Genomic DNA, 13,973 nt, shown 5'->3' on the forward strand with positions numbered 1-13,973 from the left:
TGAGCTAAAATCACTGATTTTCTCTATGGACTTTGGTCTGAGCTAAAATCACTTTGGTCTGTGAGCTCATGCAGGTGTTAATATTGTTATTACTTTCTTAAATTGTACTTTGACACAGACAGAACATCCCATCGTCATTGCTGACTGCAGGTGTCTGGAACATGACAGAAAAAGGCTGTAATTGTGGTAATTGTTGAGTTAATTGTTTCATTCATGTGTAAATCTGAGCTGTTAGTGCCTGGAAGCTTCCGTCAGTCTCCTCACAGTCGTCCTGACACCTGCTCTGTCCGTCCGTTCGTCACTCCTCGTTTATTATCTGCTCCCTCTAGTGTATTTCCGTGTCCTCCAGCGTTGACTCTGTCAGATCAGATATCTTCAGCAGACAGCACAAGGTCGTCAGACAGGGACCCTGGACCCGGGCCTCCCCCCGGTCTCTGTGCTGTCCACATTCATTCTCAGTCAGTGGTAGAACTGAGTTCAGCAGACGTCAGTCTGGACACAGGCTGAACATCTGGGTCGAAAAGCAGCTCGTCTGACTTTTATGGAAAAACTCACCGACTTTCTGTTGTGTTGTTGAATTGTTTAATATACATAAAAAACTGTGTTCGCTGAAAAATATAGTATTGAAGTAAAGAAACCATGTATTTGTAATTTTTTTTCATATGTCCACTGCATTCAAAGATTATTACAAAGTCACAGTACAATTACAGCTAATAGATAGCTGAAGCTCTGGTGTGTGTTGGCTGTTGTAGCTAACATTAGCTCTGGTGTCTATACCAGGATGGCTGTAGCTAACGTTAGCTCTGGTGTCTGTACCAGCACTGTTGTAGCTAACGTTAGCTCTGGTGTCTATACCAGGACTGTTGTAGCTAACGTTAGCTCTGGTGTCTATACCAGGACTGTTGTAGCTAACGTTAGCTCTGGTGTCTGTACCATACCTGTTGTAGCTAACATTAGCTCTGGTGTCTGTACCAGGACTGGTGTAGCTAACGTTAGCTCTGGTGTCTGTACCAGCACTGTTGTAGCTAACGTTAGCTCTGGTGTCCGTACCAGGACTGTTGTAGCTAACATTAGCTCTGGTGGCTGTACCAGGCCTATTGTAGCTAACATTAGCTCTGGTGTCTGTACCAGGACTATTGTAGCTAACATTAGCTCTGGTGTCTGTAATGTTAGCATGCCCAAAAAGCGAAACACACAGACTCATCTTCTGGCTGGTTTATGAAATGTAAGTTCATTACTGTCACCTACTGGGCGTCATCAGTCATCGATGTTACTGGTTAGCCAGAAATGAAACAACAGAAAAACTTGATTAAATGTTTTATTTTGATACACTTTTTAATACTTTGTCACCAATTAATTGAGATTGACATGGAAAAGTCCCTGTCCTGGTTTAAACTAAAACTCTAAATAGACATTTGACTTGTATGACATCAGATGTGACCTCTGACCTTTAGTCCCTGCTGTGTAAAAGGACTAAAGGTTACCACCTCCTCACTGACAGTGTCAGCCATGGAGTGGAGGTGTCAGGGTTGGTTTGTCTGGAAGGTGGAGGCAGCATAAAAAGATTCCATTAGTCTCTAACCGTGCGCTTCCTAAAAGTGTCACAATAATCAGGGCCACGCTTCAGTCGACTCCTGGTCTCCAGACCCATCTCCATATTCATGGTGGTGACGCGGAGGTCAGAGGTGGAATTATTCTCCAGGTTCCTCTGCATTGATTTCAAATGTGAGATGTGTCTGCTTCGTGGCTGACTTTCATCTGTGGAAGTGAGCAGCTGCTGCGTCCTCCTGTCTGTGTTTGCTGACTGGACTGAAGGGGCTGTTCATCAGGAGTTTGACACCAGGGGGAAATAAATAGAGACAACTCTTCCTTTTCAATCTCCATCCATTTCTATCCATCCTCCAACCAGCTCAATCCAGCTTCAACCACCTTATCCTGCTAACGAGTCCCACAGGGTATTTTGGGGTTTGGGCAGGTCATCGGGACTTGACCTTATGATGTGAAAATGCAGATATTTTAGGAAACATGAGCCAAAAACACTTATTTTCACACTACTGGTGGTAGGGGAAAGTTCATGCTCTAGGGCCCCCTACTGGCACCAATGCAACCAGTGCAGTGTGATCTGTTTTTAATCAAGGTGTTGTGAATAAGTGCCCATTCTTTGTTTTAACCCGTATTTGTAACCACTTTGTCTCCACAGCAGGTCCTTCTCCCCCCATCTTCTCCCTCTTCTACTGTTACACCACACAGCTCCACATCTCCCATCACTACATCTGTAAATCAACTCTGGTCTCTGGTCTTCTTCAATAACCATCTCCACCTCCGCCTTTCTCTCCTGTCCATCCTGTTTACTCCCTTCTCCTACTCCACCTCCCTCTCCTGTCCATCCTGTTTACTCCCTTGTTGAGAAGATCTCAACATCTTCTCCTACTCCACCTCTAACTCAGCCTCTCGGGGATTGATCTGATCTGAACCAAAAACAATTAAAACAGATTAAAATGTACCAAAAAAGTACATTTTCTAAAACCAATGCCAAGCAGTTTCAGTAAGAAAAACGTCTACAGAAAGACATGATAAAAAACATCAATCATCATCATCAATTCACTGAGTGGGAAAGAGGCTGTAGTCAGGGTAAAGACCCTCACTTCCTGTCAGACACAAATGAGGCGGAATTAATTATTTTCTCAGGAAAGCTCATTACTGGACCAGCTCAACTCCATTAATTACACTTTACATTAATCATTAAATATTAAAGCAGCAAGTGCTGCAGTGGGAGCAGCCCTGATCCAGGGACATTAAATAATACTAATAAAAGACAACACACCAGGACCTACAGAGGTGAAAGGCCATAGAAATGACTCAGGAGTTGTTTCTGTTTTAACGCCTGATCACTCCGAAGCTCCGCCCCCTCCGTCTCCAACAGTCCAAGCTTTCAGAATTTTTTTCTGCAGGTGCAGCTGAATAATTACCCTCACAGCCCAACATCTCCAAATGTGGAAAAAGAGAACGTGAGTAGCTCTGTCTCACAAACACAACTGGAAACAGGATGTGAAACCTCATTTGTCTCCCAGTACACAGGTCTGTCCCAGTGTGTGTATAAACAACCTTAGAGAAAGAGCGGCAAAGCCCGCTCCGACCTGCTGCCCTCAGAGGGGCCCCGCTACGGCAGGAGACCTTTGGAAATGTTTAAAATCTACCATTCGTCCAGGCAGCAGTGAAATAATGTATATGTTCTGACAAAGACAAAAAGTCAAATGCTTTTAGTCGCCATGGTTACAGGTGTCAAACTTGGTTCTGGGGAATTGTTACGTTCCTGGCTGCTTTGGAGAAGAACTTTTCTCTTGAAGGTGGACACCACATGTCCTGATGGACAAAACCTGTCAGGAGAGTGGACCCCTGAACTAATGGAGACCCCCACCATAAATACTAAAGTGTAAATAAACTAGTGTTTTATATTTAACTGGGCCCAGTGCCACGTATTGACCCACCTTTTTTTCACATGTGAGCTGTTTTTAAATAATACACAACTCCACATAATTGTTCTTGAATTTTCAGCAGATGAAGGTGTTGTGAGTAGGGGGCGCTGTGATATTTTTAAGCAGATAACATGAGGGCAGTGTGACTGCTGTGGACTGAGAATAAGGGCAGAGTAAAATAACTGCAAACATAATGGAAGTGGTTAAAATAAATAGTTCATGCTTTTACCCTGAATAAAATATGACTGCAGCTGAACGTACACGGTGAAGTTCAGAGATGTGAAAGGAGAAGCACGAGTGGCTTCTGTCCTGCGAACATGTAAGAGTCGTTTCATCACTTCATCACCAAAAATAAGTCGGTGCCTGGAACCTGGAGGACACACAGAGGTCTGCTCTTTGAAAAAAACATATAATCTGTGTTAATCTGAGTTTTCTCCACAACCAAATCACACTCACAGTCCACGGTTGTAGAAAGAAACCCGAGAACCCTGAGTGAAACTGGCTATAGGATCGGAGAAGATCAGGTCAGACAGAACAGAGGTCCAAACATCTACAGTAAGGATGATGAGGTATCTCACAGGATGGAGAGACTGACGGAGGGTCAACCAGAGCTGGTCACCATCACTGAGAAGGTACAGTCACACTGATCCAGAGTCAACTCATCAAATATATCAACTCAATAAGATGGAAGAAGACGAAAAAGATGGTAGATGGTGGATGGATGGATGATTGGTCAGATGACCATTACTAGAGTCTGTGTGAATGGACAGACCTGGATGGATGGTGTGGTGAATATGTGGTTTATTGAGTGAGAGATTGATAGAGGTTTATAGATGGATGATAGATAGGAAATAATGAAAGGATGGATGAAAACAGTTGGGTAAATGGATACATTCAATGAATGATTATAAAACTGTGAATGAATGAACAATGATGAAATGTTGCAGGCACATTGTTGATTCAGTGGTCCTATATATCTATTACATTTACTTACACTAATAAAAGACATGTTGATATAGAAAATGGTTTGAAAGAGCAAGCAAGAAATCATTTCCCAGCCCTGAAGGACACTACATTTACCATTCACACACCAACACACACACACACAGAGTGACTCCGTGGATGTGGTGGTCAAAGATGAGGCTCATTTACCAGAGGAGACTCATCATGTCTCCTACGCTGCTGTTGATCACTGCAATCAGCAGAAGACGGGAGAAGAGGAGTGGAGACAGCAGCTCATCAGCTCCGAGGAGACGCTTCTCCGTCTTCTCTGATTGAGCTGAGGCACTTAGAGGACACTCAGTAATGACCAGCATCACAGCCTGTGTCTGCCTGAGTGTCCTGCAGCAGAATTAACAATGTTCTTTTCTCTTTCATGTGATAATGGTTCACCGGTTCCTGTCAACTTTACTTTGTTGAAAACATTCAACTCCTCAGGACCACTCATTCTCATGGAGACCCAGGTTTAAGACAGAACCGCATGTTTGAAGTTTGGGCTGAACTGGAGTTAAGATGAAATGGTTTATTTTGGTAAATATGTGTGTGAAACGAAGTGATTCAGTTCTGAGTTAAAGCTGATTACAAACCATGTGAGTGATGTTTGTGTTTGGCTGTTGGGACCAGGTTTGGTCCACGACCATCACCAGGAGAAGACCAGGGGTCTGCAGCCTGTGGTTTCTGGGCCACGTGGCTCTTCAGGCTGCTACCAGATAGCAGCCAATCAAACGCTCAACAAAGGGAATGGGTAGGAGCCATGAACCTGTTGTTTATATACGGTTGTCAGTGAGAAATGTTGGTTCATTCTTAGCTATTTTACTGTAGTTCTCGGCTATTGTTTCACTGTCATGTCCAATTGAAATGTACTTTATTAGAAATGTATCCTTAAAAGGTTCAACTTCAAAAGGTGGATGAATGGATGGATGGATGGATGATGAATAATGGATGATGGACAGATGGATGATGGATGTATGAATGGATGTGGATGGATTGATGGATGGATGGATTGGTGGATGGATGGATGGATGGATGGATGGATGATGGACAGATGGATGATGGATGGATGGATGGATGGATGATGGAGGGGTGGATGGATGGTAGACAGATGGATGATGGATGGATGGATGGATGTGGATGGATTGATGGATGGATGGATTGGTGGATGGATGGATTGATGGATGGATGGATTGGTGGATGGATGGATGGTGGGTGGATGGATGATGGATGATGGATGATGGATGATGGATGGTGGATGGATGATGGATGGATGGATGGATGATAGACAGATGGATGATGGATGGATGGATGGATGGATGATGGACAGATGGAGGATGGATGGATGGATGGATGGATGATGGATGGGCGGATGATGGATGGATGGACTGATGGTTGAGTGATGGATGGATAGATGGATGCTCAGCTGACCTTGCCTCTTCATGTGTGACTTATTGCCTTTGTTTGATTTCTGATCTCAGCTGCTAATCTTTAGGCTTCGCCTTTGGCCGAAAAGATCTTTTTTTTAACATTAGTCCTTGAATATATATTTGCATCTGAAGCTTCCATCACTCCAGGGCTCCTGAGCTCCACTTTTTTTCTAAACCTCTTTATTTTTCTAAAGAAATTTTAGCAGGCACTTTCTGCACAACCGTCCATCTTGTCATTACATGTCAGACATTACTGTTACATGTCATTTCCTGGAAACAGAGGATGAGCAGAATGAACAGAAAGACTCATTTTTCACTCACACTGACTCCACAGACATACCTGGGCCTACAAAACACTTCAAGTGGATTTTTATAACAGATAGTGACTATAACAGTTGCAGAGAAGATCCATGTTTGTAGAACGTGAGCAGTGAATGAATATTGGATTTGGACTGTGAACTAAGATTTTCTTTTTGGACTTCTAACAGCTCAGACACAAAGGCCTAAATGTAGGTTCCTCTAAATGGCAAATTATTACAAATTAAATAATCTGTGGGATTTGGAATATTCTAGGAGAGTACTTTCTTTTCTCCAGAAATGATAATGATTATGATTAGACATAATTAAATGTTGGTAATATCTCTTTATCCGTCTGATATGATCCACCATCAGGTCAACATTTCTGTTTGGTTGTCTGTTTTGTTTTTGTTTTTTTCTTGTAAGCTCATCATCAGCTGTGCTGTTTCTTTAATATTAATGAGTGCACAAACAAAAAACAAGGAAAATGACAACAAACACATGGAGCCTCTTTGCAGCACTTAATCTAGACATGGCCAAACTCCAGCACCGATCAAACGCTGCGTTTAAAAGGCAGCGCTGTGCCCACTCAGGGATAATTACTGCCATTATTCTATTGAAGAATGAGCACCTGAGACAATCCCTTTAATGTTTTACCCCTGTGGTATTTTCCTCAACTGTGTGCTCCTCCTGTGGCACATAAAAGAAAAACTGTTCTTCTTCTCATTCAGTGTAATTTTGTCCATTCATCTATTTACGTTTATCCCATTTTCAGTGTTATCTTTAAATCTTTTATACTATTGTGGTGCACTTCAGTTTTTTTTGTTATTATTCCTATGTTCACATCTGAAACGGGAGCTCAAGCAAATTATTGGACCAGGTGTTACACTTTAATTAATGAATAACTGACTACTCAGTTATTTTATTTGTTTCTACTTATTTTAATTGTTTCTACCAATTCTACTACTACTACTACTAGTATTACTACTACTTTGACTACTACTACTCCTATCCTAAACTGACGCATTCTTTGCTGTTTTGATTTGATATATTAATTTAAAAACATATTTTGTCTACAGTTATAGTTAAGAAATGTTAACATATGCTACATGTTCTTCATTTTCTATCACATTCTGCTTGTTTCAATGTTCCCGTTACAGTGCTTTAGTGGGTTTATATGAAGCTAAAAACCTTAAACGAATTGTAAATGAATACACTGCCCTCTGTCGACAAGTTACATTAAATACACATTCAGATTTAGTCCAGAATCAAAATACAAATAAAAAGAAGTTACCACTACCCTTCCCGCACACACACACACGAATTAGACTACCTTTAATGAATTGCTTTTTATTAACATTATATTATATTATTTAAGCTATTAAATGAAAAAAATCGAAAACGCAAATGCAATTTTATTTTGTTTTTACTAAACTGCAACGACTTTTTTATTATTATTTTTTTTACAACACATATTTTTCCCTCTTTAATTTTCTAAGAGTTCGTTTCCTGGATTCTCATAATTTGGGCAGCATTAGACACAAAATGGCGACCAGGGAGGAAACTATGACCGCATCCTCGTCCCTTTACCAATCTAAAAGGGACAATGGAGAAACTTCTTCAATTTCATTTAATTAATTTCCATCACTCTTGCGCAAATATCTATGGAAAATGTGTTTTTGTTTTATTTGTTTTTTTTGCGGTTTTTATTCTGGCTTATTTTTTCCAATCAGAAAAAGAGCTGAGATTTAGTTTCGCTCTTAATATAAAACGGAAGTGGACGCCTTCCTCCGCGCCTTCCCCTGGTGAAAACGATTGTTCCGCCGACACCTGTTTCTAATATGTTATTAGCGTTTATTTTATTTTAACATGTTTCCTTACGACCATACCATACATCAATGGCTATGTCTTTAGATGTCTTTTTGTGTTTTTGTCTTTGTTAATTGAAATTACTTTAATGAAGAGTAAACATTTCTATCATTTATCATTATACATAAAACCGTTTTGTTTTTAATGTTGCCGTTTTTATACTTGCATATTCTGTCCAGATTGCATTTAGTAACGCATATAGCCTATATGTATTCCTCTTTATATTATTTAATATATACTATTTTCATTTTTTTCATATTATATTTTTGTCTGTATTTACATTTTTACTTTGACCATGATTACGTCTAATCACTGAGCATTGTGTTGGAGGATTTGTGATTAATTTGTTTTTACTATTTGGCAAATATTTATCCTCATTATATATATATATATATATATATATATATATATATATATATATCTTGTGTAAAGCTATGATAGACCAAGGCAATGAATTGAGTCTTTTGTGAAGTGGTTGTTATCAGTTTTTGAACTTTCCCCCATGTCTTTATAGCTGTGACGTCAAACAGTCATGACGTAGGCCCGCCTTCCAGATTCCTACAGCGGTCACCTACAGTCTGTAACACAGAGAGAGAAGACTGCTCAACAACCTCACAAGTGTTTGTGGAGATAGAAGAGAAGACACAGTGATGAGGATCAGCCTGGCCAACCTGATAACATGTGAGTAAACTGACTTCAGAGCAGCTTGCCCTCATTTCCTGCACCTAACCGTTACTTTCACTCATCTAGTTTCTGTCTTCAATGACAGAATTGGTGTGTATTTGACAAAGAATACAAGGTGGATGACTGCATGCATTTCCTCTGAGGTTTCTGTCTGACAGCATTTCCTGCCCATGAAACGTGTCTTCTCATTGTCTGTTTAAAAAAGTCCTTTAAAAACTAAAGCTATTTTTTCTCTATTTAGACACATCTTGTACAACTATCATGTAAAATCCTTTTTTAAGAAATGAAACGTACAGACATTATTTTTAATAGGTTTAATAAAAATCTAGATTCTGTGTTGACTTTTAAAAACAACATACTACTTTAATTTCTCATTTGCAGATTTTGTCACATTTGACTGTTTTAGGGGTTTCTAATGATTCAAGACAAATATTTGTAACTACAGAAAAGTATTCCAGCTGTGTGTAATGTTATATGTCTTGTCATTTTTACAGTGAAAAGACTTATGTTGTTTGTTGTTGACCATCTACTCACTCAAACAATTTAGTCATTCATTGTTTATTTTATCAGCTTTAATCTCTTTTTAGGGAGGATTCCTGGCAGAGACATCAATAGTTTCATATAAAAAAGTCAAGTTAAAAGAGAAAGTATTCAGAAGTTAGTAAGTTAACTAAAATAGATGTGACTTAATCCTTAGTCTTAAATTTAAAATAAACTAGGTTACTGGACAAATAAGACACCAGGGCAAGGACTTAAAAAACAAGTCATCATAATGATAATTTCCATCAGACAGAATATTCCAGCACTTTGTGACTTTAGGAAACAACATGAAAAAAACGGAAAATTAACAATATGGTTTTCCAATCCCTGGCAGAGAAACAACAATTGATCCTGAACTAGAAACATAACCTAAACCTGAAATTGTATTAAAACTGGAAATTATGTTGAAAAGACAGGTTGATTAAAATCCATCGATCACATCTTCATTTTTACATCACAGTTAACTTTTATTCTGGCATTTGAAATTCTTCATTCACATTTACCTCAGTGAAACTAGTTGACCACAGTGTAGCTGTGCACTGAGCAGTAGTTAAGTTAACATTTTTATTCGTTTTTGTTTGTTTTGAAACAAAGTCACTGATTTTTTTCAAAGTCAAATCTTACGGTTTAATTTAAAAATAAATGAACCCGAGACCAAACGTTTAAAAATGTTTGTTGTTTATCATTTACAGGTTTTCTGCTGATTCAGTCAATGTGTGCAAACAACAGCATACAACAGGCTGAAGGCTCACTTACACCCACTGCCATCACCACTGGTTCCTCAGCGACCACTAACCCTAATCCTAATCCTGATGAATCAGATGCCACCACTCTTACTACCCCTGCTGAAACATCTCCAACCACAACCACCACCACTCCACCGGCCAGCACCACTGAAACAACTCCGTCCACCACCACCGCTGGATTAGGCACCACTACAGGTACCACCAATAACACTGCTGACAACACTGGAACGCCCGCTGCCGCCCCCACCAGCTTAGACACCACCCCTCCCCCGGCCAGCACCACTGAAACAACTCCGTCCACCACCACCGCTGGATTAGGCACCACTACAGGTACCACCAATCCCACTGCTGACAACACTGGAACACCGGCTGACACCACCACCAGCTTAGACCCCCCCCCCCCCCCGGCCAGCACCACTGAAACAACTCCGTCCACCACCACCGCTGGATTAGGCACCACTACAGGTACCACCAATACCACTGCTGACAACACTGGAACACCTGCTGACACCACCACCAGCTTAGACACCACCCCTCCACCGTCCAGCACCACAGGATCACCTCCATCCACCACCACCTCTCCACCTGCTGACACCACAGGATCACCTCCATCCACCACCACCCCTCCACCGTCCAGCACCACAGGATCACCTCCATCCACCACCACCTCTCCACCCGCTGACACCACAGGATCACCTCCATCCACCACCACCCCTCCACCGTCCAGCACCACAGGATCACCTCCATCCACCACCACCTCTCCACCCGCTGACACCACAGGATCACCTCCATCCACCACCACCTCTCCACCTGCTGACACCACAGGATCACCTCCATCCACCACCACCTCTCCACCTTCTGAGACCACTGGAACAACTACCACCCCTCCTGGTACCTCAGCCAACACCATCACATCCTCCAGCTCTCTCCCAAGCTCAACCTCAGCTACAACCCAGACCATCACACTGGAACCAGCAACTGGAGACAAGTCCAACGCCCTGAGCTCAGGTGAGAGAGTCATCTGTGACTAAGGTTGATTTTTTTTTTTCTGTTTGTTTTTCTGCTCATGTATTCTGTCGACTCTTTTCTTCTTCCGTTCCGTTCTATGTTAAATCACTGATGTCAGCGATGTAAATCCTACAGTGGCCAGACTATGGTCTATGGCCACTATCCTGCTCTGGGGTCATGAATAAACGTAGTGACTGATCTTTGTGCTCAGACTCTCTGATAATAATTGATAAACTCAGCTGTCGCTCAGCAAACGATCAACATTAACCAGTAACAATCAGCTCCAAACATCAAAAGTCAGCGGTTGAACCACATTGAAACATTTTGCTGTCTTCTCTATGCATCTGTCAGTATTTTCTATCCATCTTTTAGCTATCCTCTTTTCAATTAGTCTATGCTAAATTGTAGCAATCCAATTGGCTAGCTTTTCTGTTTATCTCCGGGCTAACTCCAAGTCTACTTGTTAAGTATTTCTGTGCAAACCTTGACATACTAAACTTTGAGGCCCCCACCCAGTAGCTACGTCAGAGTGTTGAAGTTAAGTTATCGTCTCCAAGATTAATCATTAACAGTTCAGTTCAAAGGTTTCTTCGGTGAAGTAAGGAAGAAGTTATCATTATAAGAAATCCATGTCATAAAAAAGGTTGGGAATTATTCTGAAGAAAGGACCGTCAGAGATTTACCAGGAAACCAAAACCTAAGAAACAGAAACTTAAGAAAGAGGTTAAAGACTTAATAAAAACAAACAAGTTTTAGCTAATTTTTGGCTTTTTTTTTTTACTATTTGTTGTAGTCAGGTTTTTTAGCTCCTAGTCATCCAACATATTTTTTAGCTCCTAGTCATCCAACATATTTTTCATCCAACACATGTTTCTGAAACTACATTTTGGCATGGATGTGATGTTGAGGAAGCCTGACGGCACCATCTACACCAGTGGTTCTCAACCTTCTTTGGCCTCTGACCCCATTCTGACATCACAAATATCTGGCGACCCCAGAGACATTTTAGTAGCTGTCACTCTATCACAGCCACCAGCTCAGATATTTTTATACACTGCACAGTTTATATTCACAAAAACTAAAAAAACAGAATATTAATTAGTTGAAAAATGATCTACATTGATTTACACTCAGACATTAATAAAGGTAAATGTTTATGTTTAAGTGGGGTTTTTTTAACAGCAGTATGAAAGTATGAAAACCATCAGGATGGTAAAAACCTTTAACGACTTCTTTCCTTCTTTCATTCTCTTTTCCAGGAAGTGTCACTGCCGTAGTTTGTGTCTTTATTGTCATCGCTCTGCTAATGTTGGGTGGAATCTATTACTTCAAGATCAGGTACATCCACTGCTCCAACACAGAGTACAGCAGCTTTCACACTGAGAGGCTGTGGGTCAGGTGTTCCATCATGTACGCAAAAATCATTTCTAGAAATGTTAGTTATTAAAAGTAAAAAAAAACAAGACGTGTTTTTTGAACCTTTTCTGCAAAACGCCTTCTTGACCTTTTTTTTCCTCTTTCATCTTGTAGAAAAACCTCCTACGGTCCTCTGCTGGAGAGCGACTACGGTACAGTGGGACACTTCAGTAACCCCATGTATGACCCCTGAAGCCTTTGACTCTTGACCTCGGACTCTGTGAGTTGGCTTTAGGCTACGGTCTGATGATCAGCCACTGATCCTGACTTAATTCTGACTCCATCTGAACCGGACTTTACAGTTCTGATTCTTACATATGTCTGACTTGTATTTGTGTATGTGAACCATGTATTACTATGGACCTGCAGTGGTAAAACATGGTTCATACCACAGGTCAGTCATGTGTTATTGTGTTATATTTGGTTAAATATTTGGTAGTGCTCTGGGTAAAAGCAGGAAGTTTGTCAAAAAGTGAATCTTTCAGAGGAAACTATGGCTCATGGTTCATCTGAGAGGATGACAAATATTTCTGCAGCAATAAGCGGAAAAAAAAGAAGGAGTTGAAAATACGAGTGTTTCTCCATATTTATGCCTTCCTGTTGATGCAGGTTGATGACCTCATCACCGAGCGCAAAGAGCAAGAAGCTGCTTGGCTGGTTGTGATGTAAGAGCCAGAACTGATTTGACTTCTGTTCTCACACTGACTTAACCTGAACCTGTTCTAGAATTAGGACAAACTGTCAGATTATTTTTGTTGCCAGATTTTACCCACAATTCCCTGTTGTTCAGCTATAGTCTGCTGTAGTTGGAAAGTCATCATGGTCCTTTGGTCCAAACCAGTGTTAGTGAGTGAACTGTTAACAGACAATGAATAAGAGATGCTGGTCGACAGGAAGTAGGGTCAGAAGACAACAGAGTCAGAGATCAGGGTTTGATGTCCTCAGTTACTGTCCACTCCTGTAGTGTGTGATCTCCAGTCTTTTGATGGTCAAACAAAACCCTGCAGAAACCAGTCCATTGGTCTGGACACCAGGGCCTGATTAACCTGTGGACAGACTGGGACAGTGGTGGACAGTGTGTCTTTAGCTTTGGTTTAGTGTGAACAGAGGGAGCTTCAGTGTCGTCAGCCTGCAGAGGAAGCCACTCAGATCAGGTTGGTTGTCTTTGTCAGTCTAGGTGATTAGTCATGAAACTGTTTATAACAGGTGAACACAGGAAGTGAGATCATTTATTTTTCTAAATGAAAGTTAAACAAGGAAAACAAAAATATAAAATGTGTCCGTCCCTAAAGACTTACTGAGAGTGTATTAACTGAGCTTCACGGTTGATGAATCGATAGAATGTGAACTGGTCAGAACCAGGGTTTCAGTTCTTTGGTCTCCTCAGAAACCCTGTCTGTTGGGACTTGAATTCCAGAAGGACCCGTTGGAAAGTTGGACAGTCACCTTAAGTTCCACATCAGCTCTACTGAGCCTGTTTAGTTTGGATATCATGGCAGGACATGATGTTGAAGACT

The 13,973-nt window shown here is 41.0% G+C and overlaps 1 protein-coding gene across 1 annotated transcript; it reads left to right on the forward strand.

Annotated features, from left to right (window-relative positions):
* Positions 1-8,607: 8,607 nt before the first annotated feature.
* On the forward strand, positions 8,608-13,712 carry parm1 (prostate androgen-regulated mucin-like protein 1). Its single transcript, XM_025062008.1, has 4 exons — positions 8,608-8,743; positions 9,979-11,040; positions 12,300-12,450; positions 12,571-13,712. Exons 1-4 carry the CDS (start codon positions 8,713-8,715, stop codon positions 12,647-12,649), a joined length of 1,323 nt encoding a protein of 440 aa, XP_024917776.1. The 5' UTR covers positions 8,608-8,712; the 3' UTR covers positions 12,650-13,712.
* The last annotated feature ends 261 nt before the right edge of the window (positions 13,713-13,973 follow it).

This window comes from Cynoglossus semilaevis, chromosome 14 (assembly GCF_000523025.1).
Source record: "Cynoglossus semilaevis isolate Cse_v1.0 chromosome 14, Cse_v1.0, whole genome shotgun sequence".
Taxonomy (NCBI): domain Eukaryota; kingdom Metazoa; phylum Chordata; class Actinopteri; order Pleuronectiformes; family Cynoglossidae; genus Cynoglossus; species Cynoglossus semilaevis.